This window comes from Scyliorhinus torazame, chromosome 8 (genome assembly GCF_047496885.1).
Source record: "Scyliorhinus torazame isolate Kashiwa2021f chromosome 8, sScyTor2.1, whole genome shotgun sequence".
Lineage (NCBI taxonomy): Eukaryota > Metazoa > Chordata > Chondrichthyes > Carcharhiniformes > Scyliorhinidae > Scyliorhinus > Scyliorhinus torazame.
In genome coordinates, this window is record NC_092714.1 from 35,874,479 (window position 1) to 35,891,952 (window position 17,474).

A 17,474-nucleotide genomic window follows, 5' to 3' on the forward strand; every position below is an offset into this window, starting at 1 on the left:
CTGGGGGGCTTCGCCTCCTTCCACATTAGCAAGATTCTTCGCCGGGCTACTAGGGACGCAAAGGCCAGAATGCCGGCCTCTTTCACCTCCTGCACTCCCGGTTCGTCCACTACTCCAAATATTGCTAGCCCCCAGCTTGGCTTGACCCGGACTTTCACCACCTGAGATATTGCTCCCGCCACTCCTCTCCAGAACCCCTCCAGTGCCGGGCATGACCAAAACATATGGACATGGTTCGCCGGGCTCCCTGAGCACCTTCCACATCTGTCCTCTACCCCAAAGAACCTACTCAACCTCGCCCCCGTCAAGTGCGCTCTGTGGACCACCTTAAATTGTATCAGGCTGAGCCTGGCACACGAGGAGGAATTAACCCTACCTAGGGCATCAGCCCACAGACCTTCCTCAATCTCCTCCCCCAGCTCCTCCTCCCATTTACCCTTCAACTCTTCTACCAGCGTACCAGCGCTTCCCCCTCTTCTTTCAACTCCTGGTGCATTTCCGACACCTTGCCCTCCCCGACCCCTACACCCGAGATCACCCTATCTTGAACTTCTTGTGCCGGGAGCAACGGGAATTCCCTCACCTGTCGCCTCACAAAAGCCCTCACCTGCATATGTCTAAAGGCATTCCCCGGGGGTAACTCGAATGTGACGAACTTTCATGATGGCGTAAAAAACGGCTTTGGTCATCTCGCGATATTTTCTGCTTCCTTCGCCAAAGCCTCATGATGCTGATGAGAGCTGAAAATCCCCACCATAGGCCTTCGAAGAATGCAGTGCAATGTTGCTCCATGAAGAAATCACAGCTGTTTCCATGCTAACAGTTAGTAACAATCTGTGCACAAACTTATTTTCTTCCTGACTGTCGGCATTATATGAAGAACCACAATATACAATGCCTGAGAACTCTCCAAATACAGGCAATTATTTTATCCTTCAAGTTTTTATCCAGTTCCCTTTTGAAATAAAAATGCAATACAAATAAATAATGCAAAGCGTTCTTTTTAGATTTTGCTCATCTCTCCTGTCTTTTGGGGTTGATCAGATTGGGCATATTAGAACAGTCCAGTCTCGTCATTATAGCGAATGCAGCAGTGTGGGTCATTCATCAACATATTATATAAATGAGGTTTGTGTCTTCATTTTTCTGTTCCACAGGAATCCATTTTCTGCAGGTGATGGTTTTCATTTCCCGGAAGTAATATTGTACACTCATTTGTACACTGCATGTTGAAGTGACTTGGAAGGATCCAGTAGCCTGAAGGAATGATGCAGTGGTAACAGGAGGATTTTATATATATTTTTTAATGTATTTTTATTACAAACATGTATCAAAACAGGTTACAGCAAATAAACACCCCAGCAAACACACTTCCCAGCAATCAACTATACAGTCTGTACAAATCTTTTCCCTTTTACACCCCCGCAACGAACAGCCCTTCAAACACGGTCACAAACATCCCCCATCTTTTCTCCAACCCCCCTGAACTCATACTTTATCTTCTCCAACCGCAAGGAAGTCGTACAGGTCACCCAACCGATGCTGACCGCCACTCCAGTTACAGGAGGATTTTATGTTCATGTGGTCATTGTGTAAAAGCTGCCACAGATTTTCAGTACAGTCCTCGGGAATTACTAGCAACAATAACAGGTTTCCTTCGCCATTTCCAGGGCCACGCGAGGCGGTCTATGAATGCAAATCCTGGATATGGCCAATATGCACTTGCCTCCTCATGAACTCCTTCCTTCTCCGGAATGTGGCGACTAGGGGCTTTTCACAGTAACTTCATTTGACAATAAGCAATTTTCATTTCATTTATATAATCTGGGGGGAATCAGGAAAGGAAGCTGGTGGTCAGGATTTTAATGGGAATTTGCTGGTAGAGCAGAAGGTAGGTTTTTCTGAGATGAGCAAGGGCAGGAATGGTGGTTGGAGAGGAACTAGAGAAAACAGACTGTTAATGGTTAGGGTGGGGGAAGTCTTAGGAGAGACTTAATGAATAAGACAAAGGAAACTGAAAAAAGATTTCAATTTGAGCAAGAAATTGCGTGCACTCTTCGCCCAAGATGAGATCAGAGGAGGGGGTTTTAATGAGATTGGATTGAGAAAGTCAAAGTTCATCTTTGCTTTCTCAGATGATCCTGTAGGACTGATTGGTTTTGGCAGAGAGCAGTAACGCCTGATAGTTGTCAATGTGGTCTAACCTGATAGGGTGCTTGATTTGGGCAGCACAAGTGGCTAGCACGGTGGCTTCACAGCACCAGGCACCCAGGTTCGATTCCCCGCTGGGTGACTGTCTGTGTCGGGTCTGCACGTTCTCCCCGTGTCTGCGTGGGTTTCCTCCGGGTGCTCCGGTTTCCTCCCACAGTCCAAAGACGTGCAGGTTAGGTGGATTGGCCATGATAAATTGCCCGTAGTGACCAAAAAGGTTAGGAGGGGTTATTGGGTTACAGGGATAGGGTGGAAGTGAGGGCTTAAGTGGGTCAGTGCAGACTCGATGGGCCGAATGGCCTCCTTCTGCACTGTATGTTCTATGTATAATAGAACAGTTTTGAGCTAGATACGTTTAACTCATTGTGGTTAGTAGTTTCTTCCACCCCACTCCCAGCAACGGAAATGGCTTGCCACTGGTCATCTTAGGCAGCACTGGAAGATCCTGTTTTGGGGGTGGGGTGGGGAAAAAAAGAGATATGAAATTACTCACCCTGTGTCTCCTGTACTTCATAACATGAAAATGGTGTTATAGCAGGGGACAGAAATAGTGGCATTGCTTAGAACAAGGGGGTCGAAGCTGAAGAAGAGTCAACCACAGGCGAGAACTACAATCTGCAAGTTCCGTTGCAGGCGACTTACAGGGGAATTTATTCCACAGGTAGATGCAGAAGGAAGTGGGAGGTGGGTGGCATGGAATACAAAAGGAGCATTTGTAGTTGGCTTTATCTCTGATCAAGATAATGGCAGCAGTGAGACAACAAGGTTAAAGTGGATTACTGTGAATATGACAGGAGAGTTTATATTGGCAGCTGTGTTGAGAGTAAAAGCAGACTGCGAAATCAGAGGACAGAACAAGGTGAGATCAGAGATTCAACCCACTGTGTACAAGGAGTCTGTCTGTGAAGAGGCTGATTAGAAAGGCTGTGTAGTAAAATATTAGGGTTATAGGGATGCATGAAAACAGATAGGGCAGAAGGTTCTCAACAGAAGCCCAAGGTGTGGTTTGATGTTTAGGACAACCCCGCTAATCCCATGATTTCAGCACGGCAGATGATGATAAAATTATCCAGGAAGTTTGCTTCAGGAAGGAACAAGGTGTTACCCATTAATTGATTTTCTGTCATTTGTAGTCATTCACAAGGAGATTATGAATAACAAGATCCTTGTTTAAGAGTGAATAGATATCCTGGAGGGAAATGGTGTGAAAAGGGTGGCAATTGTTTATCCAGTGGCAGGTTCTGTGGGGACCACAATGGGTAGTAGGATGCCTGTGTGTTGTGTTGCACACAGTAATGATGTACAATATCTTAAGATTTCTTTCCTCAACATTACTACAGCTCGAGAAGCTTCCAAGGTTAAAAATAAATCAAAATGCAGCAGGACGTGAAAAGCAACTTTATTTTCTTTTCAGTAGGACATGTACCAAAGTTGGGTGAAGATATAGTACAAAGAGAGTTCAATCGATGTGAGTCACTGGTCCAGACAGGGATAATAGACTTACAGACATACCTACCTTTAAAACTAATTCTGACTTTGATTCTGCCGGTGGTATTAACAAGCAGCTAGAGCTTAAAGAACTAGGTCACTTTCTTAATTACCATCCTGATAAGAACTGGCCACGGATTCAATGTTTTCATTTTGTAAGGGAAGTATTGCATCCAAATAAAGCTAACAAGGTCTTTAAAGCAAATGTATTTATTTGTAAACATCCCACATTTGCCCAATTATTCCAATCTGTACAAATATGAACAATATGTACAGCACAATTCAATAATTTAATAGTTCACTTCTAGACTTACAGTTTAAAAGGTTCCAACATTATACACAGGATGAGTATACTGTGACGAGACATCACAAATCAGTAATTTTGTACTTTCCCCATTTACCTAAGGTAGTCACATTAACAAATAAGAAACGGGTAGTTCAAGTAGCCAAAATTTCAGGTGAGGATATCATATTAAAGTGTAGTGGTACATATGGAATTGGATTAAGGTTGTGGTTACAATAACTCATCGTTAATAAGTCTTGTTCCCAAATAACAGGTCTTGTACCTCTGAATGCGGCAGAACAAATTTTCCTTTTCTACCCTTGCAGATAATGCAGTTCCCCTTTTATTCCCAACTTTCTGTCTAGTTCAGAAGTAAAATTGGTACGTGGATTGGTTTGGGAAGCAAATGAAGAAAAGACAACCACATTCGGGGAGCTTTCTGGGTTTGAATTTCATTCCATTATGCACAATAACCGTCTTCAGGAGCTGGCCATCAATCTGGATTATGAAGTGCAAAAACCATTCAAATAATCAGCAACGTTAATCATTCTGATATAGATGGCACTGCAGTCCTTCACTGTGCAAGTAAACCAGTCAGAAGAAACAAAACGCAATGGGTTTAAGTGTCTACGTCAAACTTTAACATTCAAAGACAAGCTAAAATGGAATTGATCATGCATGATACATCGTGAAGCACATTGTAACACAGCTCACATGACTTGTGGCAGTTGATGAATTTTTAAGATTTCAACACAATAACCGTGCTTTAGTATATATGGTTAGTTTTAGCACAGGTAGCGATGTTGCAGAAGATATGCAGAAAGATAAAGCACAAGAGAGTGTGCGAATCATCAACATACCCTTTGTGATGCATTTTGATAAAAGATAACGCTTTATGTAACTTTATTGATAAAAGTTTCAAAGTGAAAAGATACTTAAACTGATCCTGATAAGTAGTTGAATTGACACGTGCAAGAGCTACTGTTTGCAATTAAGTTAACTTCCCTGTTTTAAGTCTTGGAAATGCCAAAATTCCATACGTGCCAGCTCTGCTGGAAAGGACTACCTTAAATATCGTAGCAGGCCACTCTAAACACCACATGATTAACTGCAATTTTGCAATAATATGCAAATGAAGTAAAACCGTGAGGAAACAAGTCATTCCAAACATTCAAAGACATCCAAAATGGTAGAACAGACAACTAACAAAAAATGTTCAGTGCCAACCGCAGCCACACGATTTCCATGTGGACCATTATCACTGCTGCTCCAACTGGCTGTCCTCATTAATATCTTTGCAATTTAATGTGCAAGCTTGCAGCAGAAATAACACAACAGAATTTATACAGTACAAATTTCCCATATTCTTTCTGCCTATCAGTCCACATACAGTTATATATTTGGGACTTCAAACATTTGCACTAGTTAAAACTGCCTGCTGTCCAGTATCCCCCATTATAACTCAGTAGTGTGATCGCTCTCTGCATGAGGAGTCCAAATTCAAACAAAACAACAAAGTGGTAAAGTTCACTTTTGCTTAGACTGGCTGGCAGTGTAGTCTGGCCGTCTTGTTTGAACGATTTTTGGTTTAGGACGATTTTTCCCCTCCTCCTCCTCTTGCTCCTGCTCCAGTTCTGGGTCGCTTTCACAGACGTGAACGACAACGCTGGGAGTGGTGTCAGTGCCCGCATGCAATTCGTATTTCTCCCCTGTACAGAATAGGAAAAAAAAAAAGTGGATCTCAGCAACAACAAAAAAACATCTCCTTACATTTGCTACAATAACACATTATTACATCCACATCTCAATGTGCACATTGGATCAGAGGACACATGATCCTTCGCTCTTCTTTCCTCTTACAATCTACAGGCTTTCAAATCCCACGTTTTGTGGTACACGATAATCGGTTCTTGATTTAACTGGTCTTTCCTCCCATTTCTTTCAATCTTGTCCTAAGCTACCGTACTTATTCTCTTCAATTTAGCTTGGCAGTTTAAAAATAATGGGTGGTATTCCCTGGCCTCCCAGCCACGTGTTTCTAAGCAGCAGGTGGCAGTGCACTGTTCATTGGTGGCAGGATTCTCTGCACCCACCGCAGTTGTCAATGGGGATTCCCATTGAAGCCACCCCACGCTGCCGGGAAACCCACGGGTGGGGGTGCGCTGCCAGCAGAACCAAAGAAACCAAAGAGCCAGACTACGGGTGGAGAACTCTGGCAAATATTCCTCGTGGTTTAACCCCCCCCCCCCACCCCCTCCGTGCTGGGGGGAACCAGTGGTGTAGCCGTATTGTCACTGGACTAGTAATCCATAGGGCTGGTTTAATAGGGCTAGTCTAGCTCAGTGGGTTAGACAGCTGGTTTGTAATGCAGAACAAGGCCAGCAGCAAGGGTTTAATTCCCGTACCGGCTTACCCGAACAGGCACCGGGATGTGGCGACTAGGGGCTTTTCACAGTAACTTCATACTTGTGACAATCAAAGATTATCATCCAGAGTGCAGAGGTAATGCTCTGCGGACAAGGGTTCAAATCCCACCATGGCAGATGGTGAAATTTGAATTCAATAAAAATCAGGAATTAGAAACCTAAATGATGACCATGAAACCATTGTCGACTGTCGTAGAAACCCATCTGGTTCACAATCTGCCATCCCTGGTCTGGCAGCTCATGTGACACCAGATCCATGGCAATGTAGTTGACTCTTAAATTACCTCTGAAATAGCCTAGCAAGCCATTCAGTTAAGGAGCAATTAAGGATGCGCAATAAATGCTGGCTTAGCCAGTGACACCTACATCACATGAACGAATATTATTATTTTTTTTTTTTTTAATTTCCCCCCCCCCTCCCTTACAGTCCTTATTTTCTTAAAATCAGCCCCCTCTTCCTAATAATGCATTCCAGCATCATTCTGAATCCAGCCTCTGGACGTCAGACAACAGTAACTTGTGGTGATCTGTCCTTTAAACATCCCCATCACCGCAATCGTATTTCAAGGCACCTCAGCCAATTCCATTTGTAGGAAATGTCCCATTGGGACAGTAGACTAATTAGACTATAAGATCATAAGATACAGAAGCTGAATTAGGCCTCTTGGCCCATCGCGTCTGCTCCACCATTCAATCATGGCGGATATTTTTCTCATCCTCCATTCTCCTGCCTTCTCCCCATAACTCCTGATCCCCTTATTAATCAAGAGCCTACCTATCTCGGTCTTAAAGGCACTCAGTGATTTGGCCTCCACAGCCTTCAGGGACAAAGAGTTCCACAGATTCACCACCCTCTGGCTGAAGGAATTCCTCCTCGTCTCGGTTTTAAATGATCGCCCCTTTAGTCTGAGATGGCATCCTCTGCTTCTAGTTTTTCCTACAAGTGGAAACATCCTCTTCACGTCCACTCTATTCAGGCCTTGCAGTATCCTATAAGTTTCAATACGATCCCCCTCATCCTTCTAAACTCCAACGAGTACAGGCGCAAAGTTCTCAACCGTTCCTCATACGACAAGCTGTTCATTCCAGGGTTTATTCTTGTGAACCTCCTCTGGACCCTTCCCAAGGCTAGCACATCCTTCCTTAGATACGGGGCCCAAAACTGCTCACAGTAATCCAAAATCGGGTCTGACCAGAGTCTCATATAGTCTCTGAATTACATCCCTGGTCTTGTATTCTAGCCCTTTTTACATGAATGCTAACATTGCATTTGCCTTCCTTTTTAAAATAAATTTAGAGTACCCAATTATTATTTTTTTCCAATTAAGGGGCAATCTAGCATGGCCAATCCACCTAACCTGCACATCTTTGGGTTGTGGGGGTGAAACCCACGCAGACACGGGGAGAATGTGCAAACTCCACAAGGACAGTGACCCAGGGCCGGGATTCGAACCCGGGGCCTCAGCGCCGTAGTCCCAGTGCTAACCAGTGTTTCCCGTACCGGCCTCCCCGAACAGGTGCCGGAATGTGGCGACTAGTGGCTTTTCACGGTAACCTCATTGAAGCCTACTCGTGACAATAAGCGATTATTATTATTATAATCACTGTGCCACATGTCGCCTGCATTTGCCTTCTTAACTGCCGACTGAACCTGCACGTTAACCTTAAGAGAATCGTGAACAAGGACTCCCAAGTCCCTTTGTGCTTCTGGTTTCCTTAGCATTTCCCCATTTAGAAAATTGTCTATGCCTAAATTCCACCTTCCAAAGTGCATAACCTCACACTTTTCCACATTGTATTTCATCTGCCACTTCACTGCCCACTCTCCTAGCCTGTCCAAGTCCTTCTGCAGCCCCCTTGCTTCCTCAATACTACCTGTCCCTCTGTAGATCTTTATATCATCTGCAAACTTAGCAACAGTGTCTTCAGTTCTTACTAAATTATCACTATTTAGAGCTCATTGTTGTACTGGCAGAAAATCCTGACATTTCTCTATGTTTAAATCCTGAGAAAATTGCAAGGGGGAATCGGGGATAAACAAGAAAAAAGATTCCCAAGTTCTATTGAACTACGAGCAAACACGTATTGTGATTACCTGGGCCCAGCTTAGATATCGCATATAGCAGGTCATAGTTTATAACCGGAGTGGCATCTTCTGCTTGCTTCCAGCCAACAGGAGGAGATGCTGGCGGAGAAATGAGGAACTGCTTTTCTGGATGTGGTGGAGCCAGGTGTGGGCTACCTTTAGAGGAAGATTTGTTCTGGATCTAGAAAGAAAATATTAATTTTTTTAAAAAATGCTGCAAGTTTTAGTTAAAAAGTTATACTTTGATTGAAAATTGTTGTGTTAATTTTGTGCACAAAGTTAAACAGCACTTAAGAATAGGACAGTTTTCTTTTCCAAACAGCCAACAGTATATTTTTCGAGCAGAAATATCTAATTTTCACAAAGAGGGTGCTATGAATTGGGGATAGAGTCTGAGATGGGTCATGTTGTGACCCCCAAATGTCCCCAACCCATTTTCAAGGCCTGTATTTTTAAAAGAATTATTTTGTGGGATGTGGGCGTTGCTGGCTAGGCCAACATTCATAGCACATCCATAAATTCCCTCGTGAAAGTGGTGGTGAACCACTTGAACTGCTGCAGTCCTTGTGTTGTGGGTATACCCACAGTGCTGTTAGGGAGGGAGTCCCAGCATTTTGACCCAGAAATGGCAATATAATTCCAAGTCAGGATTGTATGTGGCTTGAGGGCATCTTCCAAGTGGTGGTGTCCCCGTGCATCTGCTGCCTTTGTCCTTCTAGGGGGTAGAGCACGGGTTTAGAAGGTGCTGTCAAATCACTGCAATTACCAACAAGAAGACGGTTGTAAGCGGCAGTGATGCAGACTTCATGACATGAATGTTATATACAAGAAATCTGACAAATCTACTAGAAGTCTTTGATGATGTTGACCAGGGAGAACCGGTGGATGTGGTTTATTTAGAATTTCAGAGGACAAGGTCTCACATAGAAGATTAATATGTAAAATTAAAGCGCATGGAATTGCGGGTAGTGTCTTGAGATGGATAGAAAGCTGATTAGCAGACAGGAAGCAAAAAGTTAGAATAAGTGGGTCTTTTTCCATTTGGCAGGCAGTGACTAGTGGGATACCGCAGGGATCTGTGCTAAAACCCCAACTAATATATTCACATTATATATTAATGATTTGGATGAGGGAACTAAATGTATTATCTCTGGTGTTATTTCCCGGTGGCAGAGTGGTTTGCACTGCTGCCTCACAGCTCCAGGGGCCTGGGTTCAATTCCGGCCACGGGTGCCTGTCTGTGTGGAGTTTGCACTTTCTCCCTGTGTCTGCATGGGTTTCCTCCGGTGCTCCGGTTTCCTCCCACAGTCCAAAGAATTGCAGGTTAGGTGAATTGGCCATTATCAATTGCCCCTTAGTGTCCAAAAGGTTAGGTTAGGTGGGGCTACTAGGTCAAGGTGATAGGGTGGGGGCCTGACCCTAGGTCGGGTATCTTTTCAGAGGTCGATGCAGACTCAATGGGCTGAATGGCCTCCTTCTGCACTGTAGTGATTCTATCTCCAAAGTTGCAGATAATGCAAAGTTGGGTGGGAGGGTGAGCTGTGAGGAGGATGCAGAGATGCTTCAGTGGGATTTGGACAGGCTGAGTGAGTGGGTATAAGCATGGCAGATGCAGTATAATGTGGATAAATGTGAGGTTATCCACTTTGATAGCAAAAATAGGAAGGTAGATGGGTATCATTGAGAGAGGTGGATACTCAGCGAGACCTTGGTATCCTCGTGCATCAGTCGCTGAACATAAACACGCAGGTACAGCAGGCAATAAAGAAGGCAAATGGTATGTTGGCCTTCATAGCGAGAAGGTTTGAGTATAAGAATAAGGATGTTTTACTGTAACTGTATAGGTCATCGGTGAGCAGTAGTATGTGCAGTTTTGGTGTTCTTATCTGAGGAAGGATGTTCTTGCTGTGGAGGGAGTGCAGCAAAGGTTTACCAGACTGATTCCTGGTCATAGGAGGACAGACTAAGTCGGTTGGGAACATATTAATTGGACTTTAGAAGAGTGAGAGGGGATCTCATAGAAACGTATAAAATTCTAACAGGATTAGACAGGGTAGATTCAGAAAGAATGTTCCCGATGATGACGGAGTCCAGAACTAGGAGTCATTGTTTGAGGATAAGGGGTAAACCCTTTAGAACTGAGGTGAGGAAAAATGTCTTCACCCAGAGAGCGGTGAATCTGTGGAATTCACTACCACAGAAATTGAGGCCAAAACATTGTGTAATTTAAGAAGGAATTAGATATAGCTTTGGGGCTAAAGGAATCAAGTGCTATGGGGGAAGGCTGGATCAGAGTATTGAATTTGATGATCAACCATGATCATAATAAATGACGGAGCAGGCTCGAAGGGCTGAATGGTCTCCATTGCTTCGATTATCTGTGTATTTTCCATTATGTTGGCAACGATATCCGACAACGCTGGCACAGAACTACATGGCAGCTGTGAAAAATTCATTTTACAGGTTTCAAGGTGAAATAGGAGCACTAGTAGGCCACATGGCTCATGGAGATCTGTGCCATTTGTTGCCACAATACATGCAGCTACCATAACTTATGCAGCTACCATACCATCGCTTGGAACAACACGTGGAACAGTGTGAAGCGACCAGTTGCAGCCTTTAATCTGCTACCACCTATACACAGCCACCTCGTACAGCACAATTATCCTGGCATCGAGTTACTCCCGGCAGACTCCATGCCATGCCTTAACGTTTGTTTTCCTTTCCCTTCACTTCTGTCTGCCCAATCTTTCTCCCTTTCACTTCACCTTTTCTTGAGGTGCCTTAGAAAAAATGGGTGGCACAGTGGTTAGCATGGCAGCCTCACAGAGCCAGGGACCCAGGTACAATTCCCGTCTTGGGTCAATGTGTGTGTGGGGTTTGCGCATTCTCCCCGTGTCTGCATGGATTTCCTCCGGGCGCTTCAGTTTCCTCCCACAGTCCAAAGATGTGCAGGATAAGTGGATTGGCGATGCTAAATTGCCCTTTGGTGTCCAAAAGATTAGGTGGGGTTATTGGTTTACAGGGATATGGTGGGGCTATGGGTAGGGTGCTCTTTCTGAGGGTCGGTGCAGACTCGATGGGCCGAATGGCCTCCTTCTGCACTGTTGAGATTCTATGATTCTTGCCTATTTCTGCTGCCTCTTCCATTGAAGCATTTTCATCCCTTTAAATTTCACCTTAATTTACTGTTTTCTATTCAGCCCAATTGCAATAGACTGATTGGTCTTCAAAAGGGCATAGATACCCATGCTGCCATGGGCCATAAACAATGGCTAAAATAAGCTGACCCCAATGGCACTAACAAGCTGACCACAGAAAACTTTATACGATAACAGACTTCCTGTCATGAAATGTATTTTTAGCCAATCTTGACTGAACTTGCTTGGGATTGGAAACACCAAATTCTCATATCCTATACTCCCCGGACTCCCTCTATTCTGAGTCCAAATATATCCAACCTCAGAGTACCACCGTATATGACAACAGAGCCCTACTGTCACATATCAGTCATCCTGTGCAATAAAACTGAAAATTTAGTGCTGAAGTACTTTTTTCAGTATTACTTACGGCACAATTCACCTACTTGGACGCGACAAGGCCGTTACATCTCGTGAGAGGCCACCCGCGACGCGGGATGTACGACGCCCGTTACACCTCGTGAGATGGAACAAGATATTGCGAGTCTGGATCTAGTTCTCAATGGGCGTGATCCAGATTTTCATACTCAAGTGAGCAGTTAGTCTCACTTGAATATGTCTCCCCCGGAATTACCCAAGGCGTGGGACCTAACGGCCTTGCGCAGAGACCCCGAGCGGGTGCTGTTTAGCACTGGTTTCCACAAACATGGAGCAGGCGTACCAGTCCATGGAGGGTCTCCCAGGTGATCGGGGGGGGGGGGGGGGGGGGCCGGGCTGGTTGGGCTCTGGGCAGGGTGGTACCCTGTACTCCTGATGGCACTTTGGCACTGCCACCCTCACACCCTGGCACTGCCATCTTGGCACCCTGGCACTGCAACCTGGGTTCCACCCTGGCAATGCAGGAAATGAGCCTCAGTGGTTTTCCCAGGCTCAAAGATGCAGCAGAGACCCGATTAATGGCAGGGTCGTTCTCGGTGCTTCAAGTACTAGATTGGATAGAGGATTGGCTGACTGACAGAAAGCAGAGGGTTGTGATAAATGCATCCTTCTCTGGCTGGTGAACTGGAACTAGCGGGGTGCCACAGCGGTCAGTCCTCGGACATCAGCTGTTTACAATTTATATAAATGATCTGCAAGCAGTGACAGAGTGTAACACAGCAAAATTTACAGATGACACTAAAATAGATGGGAAAGCAGGCAGTGAAGAGGAGATACAGATTTTACAGACGGATCTAAATAGGCTAGGAGATTAGGCCAACCTTTGCCAGATGGTGTTAATGTGGATAAGTGTGAGGTTATCCATTTCGGCCGAAAAAATAGAAAGGGAGGTTACCTATGGAAAGCAGATTCAAGATGCTCCTGGGCAGAGTGATCCGGGCGGCTTTGTTCATAAATCACAGAAAGTTGGTATGCATGCAATTAAAAAGGTAAATGGAATGTTAGTGTTTATTGCAAAAGGACTGGACTATAAAAGTAGAGAAGTGTTGTTGCAATTGCATTGGTTGTTGGTGAGACCACATCTGGAGTATTGTGTCCAATTTTGGTCTCCAGATTTGAGGATGGATGTGGTGGCATTGGAGGAGGTTCACCAGATTGATTCTGGGGATGAAAGGGTACGAGGAGAGATTAAACAGTTTGGGCTGATACTTGCTGGAATTTAGAAGGATGAGGGAATCAAATCGGAATAAAATACTAAAAGGGATGGATAAAGTAAACACAGACCAAACGTTCCTCCTTGTGGGGCAATCTAGAACGAGAGGTCACCGATATAGGTTGAAAGGTGGTAGATTTAGAACTGAGATGAGGAGGAACTACTGCTCGCAGAGGGTGGTGAATTTGTGGAACTCGCTGCCCCATGGAATCGGAGTCATTCAATGGTTTCAAGAAGGAGATAGACATATTTCTGATAAAACAAAACGGGTTATGGGCAACAGGTGGGGAGGATTTGAGACCAGGAAGAGGTCAGCCATGATCTGATTGAATGGGGAGCAGGCTTGAGGGGCTGAATTGCCGACTTCTGCTCCTAATACCTATATTCCTATTTAAACCCGCCCAAAACGGTACTCCGTTTCTTTTCCATTAAATCACGCCCTTCATTTAGGACATGGCCTCATGAAAATACAGAAACAGTCTGGGGGCACTTCAATTTATTTTAAGCAAACATATTTACAAAAGAGGAACTTGCTTTAAATTCACGATAGTAAAAATGAATACCTGTGCGAAGTATAGTTTCATTTTCTTCCCATTAAACTCCGTTTCATGAAGTTGAATTCTGGCTTCAGTTGCTGCAATGGGGTTGCTGAAGTTGATCCGCACACGTCTGAAGCTCTTAAAAAACTGAAAGGTCACATTCCTGTCATAGGCCCTGAATAGTGTCTCAAAGTCATCCTGTAGAGAGATTTAATCAATGATTACATTTCAACAGCATAGGTTTAATAGCTTTTCAACAGGCCTGAATCAATGCTGTTTGTCACTTTACCACCACAAAATGTGTACATCGAAGATTCTAAGGGGGAACAACATCGGGGTCTCTCTCACTCTTGAGATTATTCAATAATGTCAAAACAGGCATTATCATAGAATTTAGAGTGCAGAAGGAGGCCATTCGGCCCATCGAGTCTGCACCGGTTCTTGAAAAGAGCACCCTACCCAAGGTCAACACCGCCACCTTATCCCCATAACCCAGTAACCCCACCCAACACCAAGGACAATTTTGGACACTAAGGGCAATTTATAATGGCCAATCCACCTAACCTGCACATCTTTGGGCTGTGGGAGGAAACCGGAGCACCCGAAGGAAACCCACGCACACACGGGGAGAATGTGCAGACTCCGCACAGACAGTGACCCAAGCCGGAATCGAACCTGGGACCCTGGAGCTGTGAAGCAATTGTGCTATCCACAATGCTACCATGCTGCCCCTAGTATCCTAAATAGTTCTCCATAAATTAGTACCCTAAATAGTTCTCCATTGGAAATAAACATGCCTTTGGATTGCCACTAGCCATAATGCAGGAGGACAGGGGCTACAAAGCTAATTGATTGGGAAATGAGAGTTCCCTTGTGGAAATATTGTTCAGTGTATTTTGGCTTCCTGGAGTGTGCTCTGCTGTGCACCCCAATATGACGTCTTCCAGGCCTTTCTTCCCCCCGCAAGCCAAAGAGCTGGCCAGATTGATCCTTAATGTCTGAACTTTCAACTGAACAGTCAATAATTGACATGGTCAAGTGCGCTTGGAGCTGCTGGCACACTCCGGTGATGACACTTTACTAAGGAGTTACAAGACAATGATATTTTGACTGTATTGTGCCACAGTCAACCTGATGTCTCAAAAATTGAATAAAAATTCAAAACATGCACAATGGAATAACTGACATAAAGATCACAACTTTGAAAATAATTAAGTGCAGCCTCTTTGAATTGGAGCTCCACAACCCACACAGTAAGTATTTATTATTACTTGTGAACACATGAAGACATCACCTCTATTTTTCAAACAGTTTATCTTTCCCATAAAGACATCCTAGCAATCATATTTATTTAAAACTTTCTTCAAATGGTGCAAAATGGCCCAAAGCAACTTTGACACATTTAACATTTTGCACAAGATACACGAGCACTCCAACTTTTCAATTATTCCAAAAATGGAATCTATCTCTCTGCCTTGAAATAGAGAACCATACAATGTTTAGATGCATTAAGTTCACACAAAGTATATAACACCTCATTAATGGCAAGCACAACGGTCATGATCGTGCTGCCAAATTCACTCGAGAACCGATAGAACATAGAACATACAGTACAGAAGGAGGCCATTCGGCCCAGCGAGTCTGCACCGACCCACTTAAGCCCTCACTTCCACCCTATAACTCAACAACCTGGAGACAGATATAAGACAGATGTCAGAGGTCGGTTCTTTACTCAGAGAGTAGTAAGGGCGTGGAATGCCCTGCCTGCAACAGTAGTGGACTCGCCAACACGAAGGGCATTCAAATGGTCATTGGATAGACATATGGACGATAAGGGAATAGTGTAGATGGGCTTTAGAGTGGTTTCACAGGTCGGCGCAACATCGAGGGCTGAAGGGCCTGTACTGCGCTGTAATGTTCTATGTTCTATGTTCTATAACCCCTCCTAACCTTTTTAGTCACTGAGGGCAATTTATCATGGCCAATCCACCTAACCTGCACGTCTTTGGACTGTGGGAGGAAACCAGAGGACCCGGAGGAAACCCATGCAGACACGGGGAGAACGTGCAGACTCCGCACAGACAGTGACCCAGCGGGGAATCGAACCTGGGACCCTGGCGCTGTGAAGCCACAGTGCTAACCACTTGTGCTACCATGCTGCCCAAATCTTGCACGCCTGCCTCTAAAACAAAATGTAAATCTCTGAGGCCGGCCTTCTGGACGGCACTTCTCTGTCAGTTACTGCAAGGTTTACATCTGGCCTGCAGAAAGCTGTGTGGGACCAGCAATTGGTGAGCCCAGTGGCATCAGTGTAATACAAGACGATGAGTGTCAGCTCTGCTTTTGACGATTTGCTACTATTTTCCAATGCTGTTTTGTCCGAGCTCACTTCAGTCATGTCTACTTTTCTGCATTTCCTTCAAGCACTTCTCAGTTAAAGGCAGGAGCAATGGTTATTTATATACCGGTACGCTAGAACAAGGAGCTATAAATATACTTATAGTTGCTCCATTACTATGTAGACCCAAAGACATGGCAAGTCAAGCATAGCAACCATCTGGGGTTAACTTGGTCTTACCAGGTTAGCGGATGGTAAAAGGTTGTCTCTAACTGTCGGAATAGAATTACTTCTCTACTAGTACCGCAGCTGAGGACTGCCCATCATCACACACACAGATGTCATTAAGAGCTTAATCACAGAGGGGGATTTCATGGAGCATCGTAAAAAGGAGATGCACAAAGATTTCAGGCGGCAATCACTGAGCTTGGAGCCTAGAAATTTGAGGACTGTCACTGATGCACATGGGGTTAGATTTGGAGAAATAAAGAATTCTTGGATAGTTGAAGGCGGTTACAGAGATAGGGAAGAATTTAAACACTAGGATGAAACTTTTAAAATCAACAAGTGTTCTACGACCAAGAAGAAATGCAGATCAGTGAACACGAGGGTGATGAGCGAACAGAACCTGGCGCAAGTTAAGATGTAGAAAGAGTTTTGGAGGAGTTCAAGTTAATGGAGTGTGGTAGTCGAGGTCAGATGGTCATCATGTCGCAGATGGGTGGAGCCAGAGATGAGGTGGAAGCAGGTAGTCTTTGTATTGGAGATACCGGGCCATAAACTGAGCTGAACAGAGATTGTGAACATTCCACTTTCAGTCTTCAGAGGTGGCCAGGGACTGGAATGGAATCGGTGGTTTCACAGAATCCCTACAGTGCAGGAGGCTATTCGGCCCATCGAGTCTGCACCGGCCCTTGGAAAGAGCACCCCATTTAAGCCCACATCTCCACCCTATCCCAGTAACCCCCACCTAACCTTTTTGACACTAAGGGGCAATTTATCATGACCAATCCACCTCACCTGCACATCTTTAGACTGCGGGAGGAAACCGGAGCACCCGGAGGAAACCCACGCAGACACGGGGAGAAAGTGCAAACTCCACAGGCAGTCACCCGAGGCTGGAATTGAACCCAGGACCCTGGAGCCGTGAGGCGGCAGTGCTAACCACTGTGCCAGAGTTTTGGTCCTGCTCCTGATCACATCATTCATACAAAACAATAGGGCAGCACGGTGGCGCAGTGGGTTAGCCCTGCTGCCTCACGGCGCCGAGGTCCCAGGTTCCATCCTGGCTCTGGGCCACTGTCCGTGTGGA

At 44.8% G+C, this 17,474-nt stretch overlaps 1 protein-coding gene across 2 annotated transcripts in view; it reads right to left on the reverse strand.

Moving 5' to 3' along the window:
• Positions 1-3,594: 3,594 nt before the first annotated feature.
• LOC140427756 (calcipressin-1-like) overlaps positions 3,595-17,474 on the reverse strand; it is a 97,406-nt gene continuing 83,526 nt past the window's right edge. For both annotated transcript variants that reach the window (XM_072513382.1, XM_072513383.1), the window contains exons 2-4: positions 13,849-14,022; positions 8,504-8,675; positions 3,595-5,691 (exon numbers count right to left, since the gene is read on the reverse strand). In XM_072513382.1, coding sequence (XP_072369483.1) covers positions 5,510-5,691; positions 8,504-8,675; positions 13,849-14,022 — 528 coding nt within the window. In that variant the 3' untranslated portion in view covers positions 3,595-5,509. The remainder of the gene's footprint in view (positions 5,692-8,503; positions 8,676-13,848; positions 14,023-17,474) is intronic.